The sequence below is a fragment of the Netta rufina genome (assembly GCF_964035555.1).
Source record: "Netta rufina genome assembly, chromosome: 2".
In the NCBI taxonomy this organism is placed as follows: domain Eukaryota; kingdom Metazoa; phylum Chordata; class Aves; order Anseriformes; family Anatidae; genus Netta; species Netta rufina.
In genome coordinates, this window is record NC_140124.1 from 64,884,244 (window position 1) to 64,899,544 (window position 15,301).

A 15,301-nucleotide genomic window follows, 5' to 3' on the forward strand; every position below is an offset into this window, starting at 1 on the left:
GATTTTTCTGTTGGATTTTGCAGGGTTTTTTTTGTTGTTGTTGTGTTTTGTTTGTTTGTTTTTCTGTTATCCCCTACAATTTTCCCATGGATTTTGCATTGGAATTTTGGTGTTTGGTGGTAGCTTTTCTGTAGGGTTTTCTCTCAGATTTAGTTTTGGATTTTTGCAGTGGACTTTGGGTGCTTGGTAGTGGCTTTACTGTAGTGTTTTCTCTTCAACTCTGCCCAAGACAGCCCCTGACCACCACATCTCCCACCAGTCCTTCTCTGTTTGTGAAGAGAAGATCTAGCACGGCACTTCCACTAACCAGCTGTGTCAGAAAACTATCTTCCACGCTCTCCTTCATCTTGTTCCCTGTCTCATGTGGTTTGTTTCATTATTGTTTTTTTATTGTTGTGGAGGGGTTGGTGTTTTGGGGGTTGGTGTTTTTTTGTTTGTTTGTTTGTTTTTTAAATATTTTTTCTCTTTTTTTATTCATTTGTGTTGATGGTGTGAAGGTGATGATGTGGGGGTTTATTAGGATTTATTGAGTTTTTTGGTTTTTCATCTTTTTTTTTTTTTTCTTGTGGAGCAGAGGGTGCAAGGGTGCACTGTTTTTTTGTTGTTGTTGTTGTTTGTTTGTTTGTTTTTGTGTGTGGTTTCATTTTTTTTTCTTTATTTTATATTAATCAATTCCAGTTCCTCAGTAACATTGAGCAGATGGTCAATCTTTCAACACTCTGACTGGTCACTGTAGTGGGTTTATGTGGCAAGGTTTTGGTAGCTGGGGGCCATATGGGTGGCTTCTTGTAAGAAGAATCCATAAGCTACCCCATGTTAGATAAGAGCCCTGCTGCTGGCCAGATCCGAGCCAGTAAGTGGTGGTGTTTGTGCCCCCATGAGAGCATATTTAAGAAAGGAAAAAAAACCTGCTGCCACCCAGCAGCTGGGAGAGTGAAAGGAGTGAGTAACAGCCTTGCAGGCACCAAGGTCAGTGAATAAGGAGGGGGAGGAGGTTGCTTCAGGCGCTGGGGCAGAAGTTTCCCCATAGCCTGTAGAGAGGACCATGGTGAAGCGGGTTGTCCCCTTGCAGCCTGTGGTGAATGACCACATGGACACCAGGATATCTTTAGGGATCAATATCTTCAACAATTTTATTGAGGACAAGCTCCCTTCTTATACCATTATCTCTACAAGCAGTCTTTCCCACTAGCTATTTGTTGGTTAACAACTTTGCCCAGCAACAGCAAACATTTAGCAACTTCCATGTCTTAAGGGTTGGAGAACAAGCAGTTTGAGACAGCAAGGGGTCTCCTGAATCACCATACTTTGTTCCTTCTAACTTGTTTACATTCCTCATGGCTTCATCCTTGAGTCCGATGTTACCACCAACCACAGAGCTTCTTGACCCTCATGGCATCATGGCGATACTCCCACAGCAGCCCATGGGTCCCATGGCAGAGCAGATCTCCATGCTGTAGCCCATGGAGGAGACCCTGGTGGAGTAGGTGGATGTGGCCTGGAGGAGGCCCATGGAGAGCAGGAGGAGGCCCTGGGCTGGCACTGCAGCCTGTGCAAAGGAGCCCACGCAGGAGCAGGGGGTCTGAAAGAAGCTGCCACCTGTGGGGAACGCATGCTGGAGCAGTTTGCTCCTGATGGATGGACCCCGTGATACAGACCTATGTGTGATCTAGAACTCTAGTGATCTAGAAGGAGTGATCTTGAGGGAGCAGCAGAGATAAAGTGCCCATGCTCCAGAGACGAAGAAGGGCTTTGTCATGTAATCAGGCAATTTTAGTCTCTCAACTGTGCTGTGTAATCTTACTAAATCAGAAGTCATATCTAGGAATTGAAATAATGAAGCTACTGTGAGAAGACTGTAAAGAGGAGCAGAGTGAGAACCCAGAGAAAATGGTGGAGAAAGTGTTGCACAGCAGAGCTGAAACAAAAGGGTGAAAGTTTGGAGTGCATAGACAGGAGCAAAGCTATCAAGAAGGACAATACAGCTGACAGCCTCCTTTTGTGCTGCTCTGTTAGGAGACCTTTATTCCCAGTACTGGCTGCCATGCAGCTGGAAAGGGATACTCACTTTTATAGACTACTTAATTCCTCAGGTAGGGACAGCAAAAAATCTTTGTTGAACTGACAGGTAAACTCATATTGTTTTTATTAACTGAAGAAATATTTAAAGGGTCTGACAGATGCTCACTCCACCAAGTGTGTTCACCATGCAGCTGTTAGTGGCCACAAGGTCGTTTTCTACATAGTAATTTAGCAACGCTATGACGGAGTTCCAGTCCAACCCTCTTCCATTCCCTTTATGATCAAAACAAGCAATAAAGGGTTGCAACTTCTAAGAACTTTTTTTTTTTTTTTAAACAAAACATTTTTAGATAGAATCAATGTTGGGTAGATACAGATCATCATGAGTGGACCAACATATAGTAGTCATTTCTTGCAAAAACTACTCTTGTTTATGCAACACCTCTATTTTAATGTCAAATAGGAACAACGTTGCTGAGCTTATCGAGCAGCATGTGAGTAGCATGGATGTCCTCTCCCCCTTCCAGGGACTAGTCCCAGTGGGTGCGCCCCTGGCCAAGGCTTGTCAGCATAAGAGTAAGGTGCCCAGATGCCTGGTGTCGGTGGCCGTGTCACAAGCAAGTGTGGTGGCGGGATGAGCACTGCTCTTCTCCCACCAGACATGGGGCTGCCATTCAGGACTTCTGCTTTTCCTTGTTTCCCAAAAGGGATGACTTGATCAGGAGACTCTATTTTCTTACCTAGAGTAAAGATTATGACTGTTATTTTCCTGAAAGCAAACAGTGCTTTTCTTTCTTTTCCCCAGTGGATGCTGTTTTTTCTGCATGCAATAACCTGTGTCTTGAGCACACCTGAGCATCTGAATGAGGAAACCATAAATAAGGCAGTTAGTCCCTGGACAAGAGCCAGTAAGTCCTCTTTGCTGGTTCTCACTGATGAATTTAAAAGACATAAGTCCTCCTAACTGTGCTGGTATATGTGGCCCATGTGGTGGTCACAGACAATTGCTGATTATAGTCTTTATTTTCAATACACCCACAATGCTGCAAAAACTATTTCAATTTAAATGAATGCTGTGGATCTGCTTCCAGGAAGAATCTGTACTGGGTTGGTCCAAAATTTCCAGTTCATTTTGGCCTCTCTAAGAAACAGCTATCCATCTAAATGCAAGGTGGTTACGATGGTACTAATTTACTTTCCTCATCTGCATTGATATAAATACAACACCTTTTGCATGTGCTGCACAGTTTTTTACAAATGAGAGCAGGAGGCTTTGGCAGGTCCAAGGCAGAGAATGGAAGAAAAATTTCTTTGAAAAAGAAATCTCTTTTTCAAGACTGCCCTGACTCTGGTACCAGTGCTGTTTTCTGCACATTTCTGACCAGCCAGGGACCCCCTCATCAGAATTTACCACATATATCTATTTGCCCTAGGACCAAAGCAGTCATATAAAAAGCTTCCATCTCATTCATTACAAGTTTTTCAATGAAAACCTTGATTTGTAAAAGAGGAAAAAAAGTCACTCCTGGCTTAATTCATCAGTCCAGAAACAATGTTGAAACTTCATTCTTTTAATGGGTTCTTGGTTTCATGACTGGCATGACTAGTAGCTGGGATTTGGATAAAAAATTTTGTGTGCAACCCCCATGCCTTGATAAGCCTGTGTGACACACACTCTAGTCTAAAAACATGCCTTTCCTGGGTGGATCATGGACTTCTGTAATTGGACAAAAACTGTGCAGTTATACTTATCTGATTCCTTTCAGCCTTGTATTACCCCATTTTCTCAATCCTTCCCAGTCACCATTGGATGACAAAGGGGTTCTTATCAGGAAGGTTGTGGGAGTTGTTTAATTTTTACCTTCTGCTTGTTTGGGATAGATTTCAATCTTTGTACTTGGTGCAAGTAAATCCTCCAGATCTTGCATCATGGAATTATTGTTGGTTTTGTTGTTTCTCTTGTTTTTATCCTCTTCACGTTGCTGCATCAATGAAAATCATTTGGTTTAGTTTGAAAGTGAAGATCTAATCTGTGAAATGGTGGCCTGATGTCATACTTGGCCTGGCTATGTGGTTTTGTTGTTAGGAAAGTAATGTATTTGCCAAGTTCAAAGTGTTGCTGAACCTTGGTCCAGTGACCTAGGGTTAAAAACTTTTTATGGAAAGAAAGTACACCCCAGGCAGGACCAAGAACCTTAGAAGAGATGTCTCTGCTCCTGTTAGGGCAAAGCACTTTCTGATAATGTGTTTTATATCTACCAGACCTTTGGGTTTCTGCAGCTGTCCATTTGTCCCCATGGGAGTTTTGGTTTGTTTCAAAGTTTCATTTTAGGTGGTAGGTAGGAGTACCAGTGATTAAAAAACAAACAAACAAAAAACAACAGTGGATGAGGAAGAAGGGAGGAAGGCACAACAGCATGGTGATGAAGAGTAGTATAAGGCTATCTTTGTTGTTTGTTTGTTTGTGTGTGTGTGTGTGTGTGTGTGTATTTAGGTCTTCAAAAGATTTCCATCTGGATTACAGAGAGAGAGGAAAAACAGGGAGCTCTTCCTGCTCTGGACAGGAAAGAAGAGGTAGGGACAAGGAAAGAATAGGCTTCCCTCTCTTATGCAAAGAGAAAACCCAGATGGATGCCACTCCAGCTCCACCCCTCATCCCAAGAGTTAGATCCCCATTGGAAGGTATTGCATGATGGAGCCACAGTGTCCAAAGTGACTCATGGCCTAAATACAATTGAGAGGTTCCAACCCACAGAGAGGCCTCTGTCCCCTTGGACAAACCTGGCAGTCATTTGAACAACCACAGCAAATCTTGCTGAGCTCAGTGGGTTGTCATACAACAGTCTCTGGCAGGGTCCAGCAACTCTGAGGGAGACCGCTACCACCAGACCAGCACAGCCCTGGTAGCATTCTTGGTCATAGCTCTGCTGTTTCTCGTTGAGGCTAATTATCTGAGCAGAGCTAGCTCCAGTTCGGCAGATGTTCTGCTTCCAGATCTGATTCATGTTAGTTCAGGCATCTTTGCATCATAGTCCTCTGCATGTTGCAACCTCCCTCAATTCTGAGTAACAAAAGGTCCAAATCCTACCCTGCAAATTCTAGTCACCTCATCTGTCTACATCTTGTTTTTCCCATCTATATAACAAAGACAGATACCAGCCTCCTTTGTAAAGTGCTTTGATAATTACTGGTATGAAACATTATTGCCATGTTGTTATTTAGGGCTCTTTGCTCTTCAGCTTGTGTGAAATCAGGCTACTGTTTTGATAGACTTATCATTGTCCCTGGGAAATCTCAGGCTCCAAAACATTACTTGAACTTTGAGGTAACTTATTTTTGTAGGTGGAAAGTGCAGTTTATGGGAACACTCATTATAGTTCTGATGTATAAAATAGCAATCTATTATGGGATGTGGCCACTTTTTGCAGTTAGCCATTAAATGTTATCAGAGTGGAATGAACAACCATTAAATGCATCCTCCCCTTGTGTCACTAATGTGGTCTGAATGAAAAGTAATTTAAAAGCATACGTCTACATCAAACTTGAAGTACATGGTATTTCAAACATGGCTTGGCAGGGCAAGTACTTACCATTTGCATTTTCTTCTTCAGCTCTGCGTTGGCGCGCTGATATGCTTCAGACACAGCATTTAGGTAATAGATAGCAAGGCTACAAAAACAAATGTTGCTGTAGTGTTAGGATCGGGGAGAAAGAAAGCTTCATAGAGAGGAAGCATAAAATTCATGGACGTGCTGCTTTCCTAAGAGCACCAGGTGAAGCTTAAAAATCCAAACTGACTTTCTTTAGGACCCATCGCAACACATATAGTGGGCCTATGTGCACCCAAATATCCCAGGGAGGACTACCTATGGGACTTAATTAGACTTGATTCCTGAGCCTGGATTTCACTGCCACTTACAGAATCACAGAATGGTTTGGGTTGGAAGGGACCTTAAAGATCACCTAGTTCCAACCGCTCTGTCATGGGCAGGGACACCTTCCACTAGACCAGATTGCTCAAAGCCCAATCCAACCTGGCTTTGAACACTTCCAGAGATGGGACATTCACAGCTTCTCTGGGAAAACTGTTCCAGTGCTTCACCACCATCAGCAAAATTTTCTTTCTTATATCTAGTCTAAATCTCCTCACTTTTAATTTAAAACCATTATCCCTCGTCCTCTCACTACACTCCCTGATAAGAGTCCCTCTCCAGCTTTCTTGTAGGCCCCTTTTAAGTACTAGAATCCTGCTATAAGGTCTCCCAGAGCATTCTTTTCTCCAGGCTGAGCAACCCCAACTCTCTCAGCCTGTCTTCATAGGAGAGGTCCTCCAGCCCTCTGATCAATCATCCTCGTAGTCCTCCTCTGGACTTCACAGAATCACAGAATCACAGAATTTTCTAGGTTGGAAGAGACCTCAAGGTCATCGAGTCCAACCTCCAACCTAACACTAACAGCCCTCCACTAAACCATATCCCTAAGCTCTACATCTAAACGTCTTTTGAAGACTTCCAGGGATGGTGACTCCACCACTTCCCTGGGCAGCCTGTTCCAGTGCCTCACAACCCTTTCAGTGAAGAAGTTCTTCCTAACATCTAACCTAAAACTCCCCTGGCTCAACTTAAGCCCATTCCCCCTCGTCCTGTCACCAGGCACGTGGGAGAACAGGCCAACCCCCACCTCGCTACAGCCTCCCTTGAGGTACCTAAAAAGAGCGATAAGGTCACCCCTGAGCCTCCTCTTCTCCAGGCTGAACAAGCCCAGCTCCCTCAGCCGCTCCTCGTAGGACTTGTTCTCCAGGCCCCTCACCAGCTTCGTCGCCCTTCTCTGCACCCGCTCAAGCACCTCCATGTCCTTCTTGTAGCGAGGGGCCCAAAACTGAACACAGTACTCGAGGTGCGGCCTCACCAGAGCTGAGTACAGGGGGACGATCACCTCCCTAGCCCTGCTGGTCACGCTGACTTGCTCCAGCAGGTCCATGTCCCTCTTATGCTGGGGGCTTCAGAACTGAATTCAGTATTCCATGTGGGGTCTCACAAAAGTAGAGTAGTAGAATCACCTCCCTCAGCCTGCTGGTTACACTTCTTTGGATGCAGCCCAGGATATGGTTGGCTTTGAGGGCTTCTGCCCATTGCCAGCTCATGCTGAACTTCTTTGAACCCAACACCCCCTAGTCCCTGTACCTTAGAGCTGCTCTCAGTCCATTCTCCACTCAGCCTGTATTTGTGCTTAGGATTGCCCTGGTCCTGGTGCAGGATCTTGTGTTTGGCCTTGTCGAACTTCATGAGGTTCACACAGGCCCACCTCTCAAGCCTGTCCAGGTTCCTCTGGATGGCACCCCTTCCCTCCAGCATGTCAGCTGTACCACACAGCTTGGTGTCATCAGTAAACTTCCTGAGGGTGCACTCAGTCCTACTGTCCATGTCACCAACAAAGATGTTAAATATTTCCAGTCCCTGTACAGACCCCTGAGAGACACTACTCATCACTGGTCTCCACCTGGATGTAGTTGTTGACTGCAGTTCTTTGTGTGCAACCATTCAATTAATTCCTTATCTACTGAGTGGTCCATCTCTCAAATCCATGTGTCTCCAACTAAGAAACAAGGATGTTGTGCAGGCCAGTGTCAAATTCACTTGGTGGGGATAAGGGCTCAAGTTCACCATTTAAGTTTTACCTACCTCCTCACATCTACTTTTCTCACTGGCTGTCTCCAAGCTACCTTAAAAGATTCAAGGCTTAGGAAAAACTCAAGCTGCCCTGTGGCAAAGTCAGTTAAGGTGGGCTGAACCAGTCTAACAGCTCAGCTCTGCTTAAATAAAAGAAAAACAGCCTGCCTGCCTCTGCCTTGTCTGTCTTCCTCTACACCAGCCATGGCCCTTAGGTCCTTTCTTGATGGTGAGCTCATTCAGCTTGTTCTCTGGAGGAAAATCAATACAGCTGATAAAACATGTGGCTTTATGCTATGTCTTACAGGAGACAAAACAGATTAGTCAAGGAGCTCAGAAAAACAAATAGGAAACCAGGAAAACCATGACAGAACAAAGACCTGCACACTCTCCTGAAAAGTGCATTGCTCAACTCACAGTCTGCCAGTTGCAAGTGAGCAGAGATGGGAACAGAGAACAAGCAGGAACCAGGTGGGAGCAGGCTTTTGTTTTGATTTCTTCCTCTGCAAAAAGGACATGCCAAAGCAAAGGGAGAAACCAGCCAAGCTTGTGGGCACTGGAAGGCAAGTGGGTTCTGAGAGGGTATGCTGACAGCCGGTCTTTGGTGAGCAGAGAGGGGCATGCTTCAGAACAAGCCCAAGTGTCTGGGGATGTTTCACTACCACCTGATAATATTTAGGTTGTCAAAAATGTCTCCTCCTGCTTTTGTAGAGAGCTTTTATTCTCCTTAATTATAAACATCATCTGCTTAGTGACTCTGGACCATTCCTGGGAAAAGCACAATCCATTCAGTTCACTGCTACTGTGCTTTGTTTTGTTTAAAAAAAAAAATTTAAAAATCTAATATTAAAAAAAAAAAAAAAAAAAGAAAGAAAGAAAGAAAAGGGCAGACCAAAAAAAAAAAAAAAACAACAACGACAAAAAAAAACTTTTGTCTAAAAAATAGTTCCTGACAGTTCCCAAACACAACATATGGCCCAAGCTCAGCATCATCAAATGAGGCTAGAGGATTTTAGTACAGTGTCTTTAAAAGACGTTTAGATGTTGAACTTAGTGATATGGTTTAGTGGAGGACTTGTTAGTGTTAGGTCAGAGGTTGGACTCGATGATCTTGAGGTCTCTTCCAACCTAGACAATTCTGTGATTCTGTGATTCTGTCTGACTCTAAGCACAACAAGGCACCATTTACCATCATATTGGTTTCCACGTGAGAGATTGGAAGGGGATACTCTGGATGGCTTTTCTGGAGACTTTTTTCAGAGGTCTGTCTGGAGGAAATACATTTATTTCCCTTTGCCTAGAATTAAACCAAAACTCAGTCTTGGTGATCTTGGTGATTTAGGCTCTCTGTCCCAACAAAGCCTTTTAGAGCTGTTATTTTTGTTCTTCTGTAAGGATGTGATTTTTTTTTTCCTTCTACACTCTGAAACTGATTGCTGAGGAAATATAACACCTCCATAATCCTTTGAGGCTACTTGTACCATAACATAAGCTGAAAACTTTTAGAGAGAAGGAAAGAAATCAGGGTCTTGCATATGACTTATAGTCCAGAGAAAATGGTGAAAGAGATGTAAACCTAAGTTTCTGTCTCTCTGTGTGTTGCCTGTCTTCTAGCTAGTGGTGTATGGCTTTTGTAGATGTACAAAGATCATGCATTAAATGTGATTCTCTCAACTGAAAAGTTTCCAAAATGAGAAAAATCCTTAGAAAAAGTACCTGTATGGTGGCTGTAATTCTGTCTGGAACTTTTTCAAGAAAAGTTTACATGCACATAGTAAGCAGTACTTACACCATGCATCTGATGCTGTCAGGACATGCAGGAGCTACTAGCAGCAGACTGTAGGTCTGACTTATTTAGGCACAGTGGAAGCGTCAGCTTTCTTTTTTTCTTTTTTTTTTTAATGGCTGTGACCCTTTCAGTAGCCACACAACTGGAAGTCACGAATATTTAATATCCCCAAAAGCTGCACGGATAGTGTAGCTGGGTGGGAAGCAAGGATGTTTTAGGTAATGTGGACATGGAGTGGTATCTCTTTTTGCAAAGGGAATCAGGGCAGAGACCAAATGGTGTTTTACAGAGAGATGGATCCATGGAAGACTGTTGTGTGGGAGTGAGCAGTAGCCCTCCTCCTGGAAAAGGGATGATGAAAGGAATGTCTTCAGCAGGTAAATGGGATTCATGCTGTTCACTATCCCAGCTGTCAGTGGAGTAAAGGACAGGAGATTGTCACTGACCAAAATGTTATTTTCAACATTCTACCACTCTCATGACACCTTTTTGGAGGGTTTGCATCAAAGCCGCAAAAAATGATTTGCAGCTCTTTTGTAAAGGTTATTCATTTGGGCTGGATTAGTTTTGCAGTCATATCTGCACTTCATATCAGCAGTAGCATCTGTGAAGCCTACAGGACTAGAGCTAATAATTCAATAATATGCTTGGCTGTACTGGGGATGTGACACGAGACTGTCTTCTGTGTGCATCAGATCTGATTTTTCCAAGTATTCTTTTGTCTGCACCAGTTACAGTAACTGATAATTTTTATTTAGGTTAACATGAGTAAGGAGTTTGAGGCAAGTAGAGGGATGCTGGTTGATTTTCAGTTTAATTGGGATTTTTCTCAGTCTGTTCCTATAAGAAATTCCATAACACATAAACTTGTATTTGATTTAATTCAATAGTATTATCTTCAGTGTAACCTAGTAAAAACAAAGGATCACAGTGCCCAAGAGAAGTAGACCAGACCAGAGGCCCATCTCCAACATGCACATATGCCAAAGGAAGTGTAAGAGAGGCAAGCCTGTGTAATACGCTCCCTGACCCTCTCCACATCTCCATCTGTTTAGCCTAGCATGTTCAAAGCTGTCTGTAAACTTTGGCCACAGCTTTTCCACTCATTCTGATAGCCCTGAAAACCTCACGAGTAATGCCAAAAATATCTTTTAAAAATACAAGTAAATGAGAACTGCCCTGGTCACGCTGCTGAAGGAACTGAGGATCAACCATGGTTTCAAATGTGGCTCCAAAGCTGAAATGATCTGATGCTACTGAAACAAATTTCAGATATATTACTTGGAAAAAAAAAAAAAAAAAGAAAAAAACACATATTTTTGGAACAAGTAATTTTTGAATGCCATGTATTGGCAGTGTTGTAAATACCACCAGCTGTGACAGAAATTGCTTCTCCACAAGGTACCAGGCTGAGACTGTCCATTTAGTTCCTATGAGCTACTGAAAATTTTAGAGATGGAAGCTGTGACTACCACGAGGACTATGTCGGCAATGTGTTTCATCTACAAGGTTGTGTTTAATTGGGTTAGGAAATTAAATTTCGGGAAATTGGATCGGGCAAGGGCTGGGGAGGGGGGGTCAGAGAGGGGTGGGAGGCAACAAGGAGTGTGGCTGCTTTCATCCAGGCCATTATCTCCGTAGATGTACCTTGCTAAAGTTACAGCAATTTTTTCAACCTCCTTCCATCCCTGCAAGATGGGCATGTAATATTGCAAGGAAAACTTACACCATGAGTAGAATTGCAGGAATGATCAGTCCTGGGTTTGCCACGTAGCTGAAGATCTTGGCAATAAAAAGAGGGAAATCAAGCTCAATAGTCTCTTGAATGACTTCATACATCCTTTTCTTTCCACTGGAAAGAGAAATATTCAGTTAATGTGTGTAGAGAACTCCTGGAGGGATACTTAATGATGATAAGTAGTATGTTTCCTCTCTGCCAGTGAGCGTGATCTTGCTGTTGGCCAGCAAGGATTTTGAAGTAAAAGTTCTACTTAAAATAACTTCATTTCAAATTACATTGTAGTCCATTCCCTTCTCTCCCTTCTTTAGTTATACAAATAATCTCTGTTAAACCAACTTGCCCCAAAAGATAGTATGTTTATTTCAATGTGCAGATCCTTTATGAATTCTGCCTATTTGCCATCCTGAAATGTATAAAAACCTACAGATTGCAGTAACTATACATTTCTGATCAATTTCTTATTAAATGCAGCCTTCTCATAGTAGATGTAATTTTCCATATGCAAATTCCAGCTTTCTGAAATAATGAATCAACTTGAAGAGCTGTTAAGTAAGGACAAAAATAACAAGTTGTGATTATTGCTTAATAGGAAACTCAGTGAAAGAGTCATTTCAAATTGGATTGATAAAAGAGATGAGAGTGTTCTGTGTGAAAGTAGCACCAATCTGTAAAAATTGGGCTGGATTGCATATCGACCTTCTTCCTCAGTATCTATTAATTCAGCCCCGTGAGTGCTATTCCTCATCTTTAAGCTTGCTTCCTTGTGAGATCTTGCAGTCCCTTCATATTCTGCTCAGGAAGGCATTGGATTCCTTCCTTATAACAAAAGTCAATAAAGTCCAAGTGGCTAAGCGGGACTCCAACTTCATTGGCTGCCTTAAACCTAGGAGAGTTAAGTTTTCAGTCAAGTTATGGGTGGAAAGTTATGCTGAGGGGAGTGAACCAGGCTGAGTAGATTTTGAAGGTGTGATTGGGAATTAAAATAGTGCTCTGATTTCAGGTGAGTCATCTCTTAGTGATAGCATGCAGGCAGCAAGTTTCCTGACAGATGTTCGGATATTGCCTGTTGACACCTATCCTTGTTACTTAACAGATGGAATTCTGGTCTCTTGCCTTCTCCCCAAGTCTTTTAGCTTTCTGATGTCATTCTCAATCAGCAGATGGATAACAATTTGTTCCAATCTGTTTCTTTGCTGTGTCAGACTCCGTGGGCCTAGGAAATGGTGTTACTCAATCAGATTAGACATTATTGGCATGTTAATCCAGTCCACTGAATGCTCTGAACAGTGCTAATTTCGGAGAGAAGGGAAGGAAAAAAAAAGGCTTTTCTTTTTAAAAGCAACAACTCCTCAGGCTCAGACCTATCAATTTCCTGCTATTTTCCATCAAAAATGCAACACAGTTCATGCTGTGGGATTTCTTGGCTCTATGGAAGGTCTTAGGAGGTTTTAGACTCTAGTTTTGCTACCATAATGTTGATGAGAGCCTTAAGGCTGCTCCTGTTGCTTTTTTCCTGGGGGCTGCACCCGACTGTTCCACCCCTGCTGTCCTCTGATGCTTCTCCATCACTGTGTGTTGGGGAAGCACCATCAATCAGGTATCAGAGGAGGGAGTAAAAAAGCTGGGTTTGTAGAGCCTTCCAGAGAAAAGCAGACATGCTCAGTGGAGACCCAGCACCCCTAGCAGACTGGGTGTGTCCTGTGGCTTCACATAACTAGGGATTTAACAAGAAAGAAAATGGAGAAGTATTACGTGTATACCATCTTTGCTGGAGACCAGGCCTTCAAACTTCATGAAATTAATCCTTTGTAGCAAAGCCAAAACCATGCATTATTGGTGTTTTGCTAGTACCTGAATGGTCCACAGTCAAAGGAAGGAGGCAAGGACATGATGGTGTAGGCCACAGGCAGGAGGCTGAGAAACAGGATTAACAGTAAAAGTCCCATGTAAAAGTTGTTAGACTTGGATGCTTTGAATACTCGTTCGTGAGGGACATTGCTACTCATGACAGCCCAACATTGAAAATACATGGAGGTTAATAAGCGCAGCACGTTTATACCCACGAGCCCTGGCGCATAGAAGGATCCCATCCTGAAAAGGAAAGGAGAGGAAAAGGTTTTGTTTTTTTTTTTTTTTTTTTGTTTGACAGACTGGAAGGGTTTTTATTTTCAAAAGAAGAAAAAATGTTGCTAATGTTGTGGAAAGCTTACCCACAACTAAAGTCCGAGCGGGAAGGCTTGTGCTATCTATCTTGTCTTTCTGGAGGAGAAGTTGCCTGCATCCATGTTAATGTACAGTGACCATAAACTGAGGACCAGACAGATCTCAGACCTCAGTGGTTGTAAGGAAAGACTTGCAGTTTGTGACAAAAATTGTTTGGGGATAGCTTGGAATATGTCAAGTAAAGGAACCCAGAAGGGAGTGACATTCTTGAGTCTGCAGAGATGTTGTAGTTGAAGATCATTAAATCCTGGCAAAAGAAACCTCACTCCCAGAGGAGGTGTGGGATTTTGTGTGGTTGCCTGTTGACTCTCATTCTGTCATATGATCAGCCTTTGTTTGCCCTCCATTGGGGCAATTTTGGGATGTACTCTCTTGCCTGACATGCTCAGCTGACTCCAGGGCCAGCCTTGTGCTCACAAGTAAGCTCACAGCACCTTGCTCCCAAGCCTCTTCTGATCTCTTCCCCCAGCACGTGAGCCATCTTGAAAGGATGAAGTACATTTTTGTGAAAAAATGATTTTATTAAAGTGAGACTACGGCTGGGTTTGCAAGACTGTTCTTTGTTTCAGTTGATAACAGTTCTTTGACAACTAAGCTGGCATTTTGAGTTTTCTACTTTAGTAGACAAGAGCAGAATGTCCAGCAATCAGAGAAACCAAATCCCAAATGCTATTCTAGCTGGCTTGGAAATCTTCTGACTACACTGTGGGTCTTTTTTTCAATAATGCAAAAACAAAGAAGGGAAATATCTTACCAAATCATTCCTTGGTTGAAGACCAAACCCAAAACATTGCCGCTGATATCAAACTCTGCATAGGAGGGCTGCATGGGAAGAGAAAGTCTTTGTTTTTGCTAGAGGTACCCGCTATTGCTTGCTGTTGCTGCTGGGCATAAAAATACTTATTTAAATTTGATATAAAGTGATTTCTGGGAGGGCTCCCACTGTGTGTGCACTGCTTGAATAACCAGCAGCTGGGCTGTGGGCTGCTTCTCTCTTGGCTTGCTTAAAATTGGACAAACGTATGGAGGTGCTTAGAGTTGCACGGTGTTTATATGTTCTCTCAGTTAGCAAAGTCAATTGTGTACAGAGGAGCCATGGCACAGGACTCGACTTTATACTTCAGCTGGTGTATCTGGCTGCTGATTTGCAGTTTTATTCTGGTAAAATATTGAATGTTTAAACAGCCATAATGATGATCTGGAGGGCAAATGCTACACCAGATATATCCATATCTGTGGGTCTTGTAGCAGCAGGCTGCTGCAGAACAGAAGTGGAGAGCCTAGGGGAGAGGAACGTGAAGGAATATATTACCTGGTCAGTGAGAGGTGGCATTTTGCCCTGTTCTAGATAATAGTTAAAATATTGCTTCCTGTGGACCAGCCCTTCTAATGTGGGTGCTAAAGGTGGTAAGTCCAGAACAGGCAGGTCTAATCTATTGGCAGTATTTGACACTTTATAAGTTATTATTCTGGTAGATTTGCCAGTGATGACACTACTGTTCTACGAGTATATGCTTTTCTGCATAAAAACTCAGGTCCAATTTAGCCGCTTATACTATGTAAAGTTTTTTCTGTTTTCTTGAAAAAATATTTTCATTTCAATATAGAACACAAATCTGAAAGATGATGGGTGATGCCCTCATATGTTTGAAATATCCTGTGTAGTATGTCTGCTTTTGACCCAATTTGATACCTGATTCTGTCTGAATCCATCTGTTTTTGTCACTTAAGTGAAAAAATGAACCTTTTTTTCACAGTTTTGCTCTGTATTTGTGCAGCTCCAGTGCTGGCGGCTTTGTAATGTTGCCTTTATGAATACCAAAGAGTTCAGCACTTCTGTGTGTTATGCATACATGA

The 15,301-nt window shown here is 42.7% G+C and overlaps 1 protein-coding gene across 1 annotated transcript in view; it reads right to left on the reverse strand.

Moving 5' to 3' along the window:
- Positions 1 to 2,502: 2,502 nt before the first annotated feature.
- TMC2 (transmembrane channel like 2) overlaps positions 2,503 to 15,301 on the reverse strand; it is a gene marked incomplete at both ends in the record, with an annotated part of 34,935 nt that continues 22,136 nt past the window's right edge. The window contains 6 exons of the mRNA XM_084281629.1: positions 2,503 to 2,762; positions 3,884 to 4,004; positions 5,613 to 5,691; positions 11,207 to 11,332; positions 13,073 to 13,312; positions 14,199 to 14,266. Coding sequence (XP_084137755.1) covers positions 2,503 to 2,762; positions 3,884 to 4,004; positions 5,613 to 5,691; positions 11,207 to 11,332; positions 13,073 to 13,312; positions 14,199 to 14,266 — 894 coding nt within the window. The remainder of the gene's footprint in view (positions 2,763 to 3,883; positions 4,005 to 5,612; positions 5,692 to 11,206; positions 11,333 to 13,072; positions 13,313 to 14,198; positions 14,267 to 15,301) is intronic.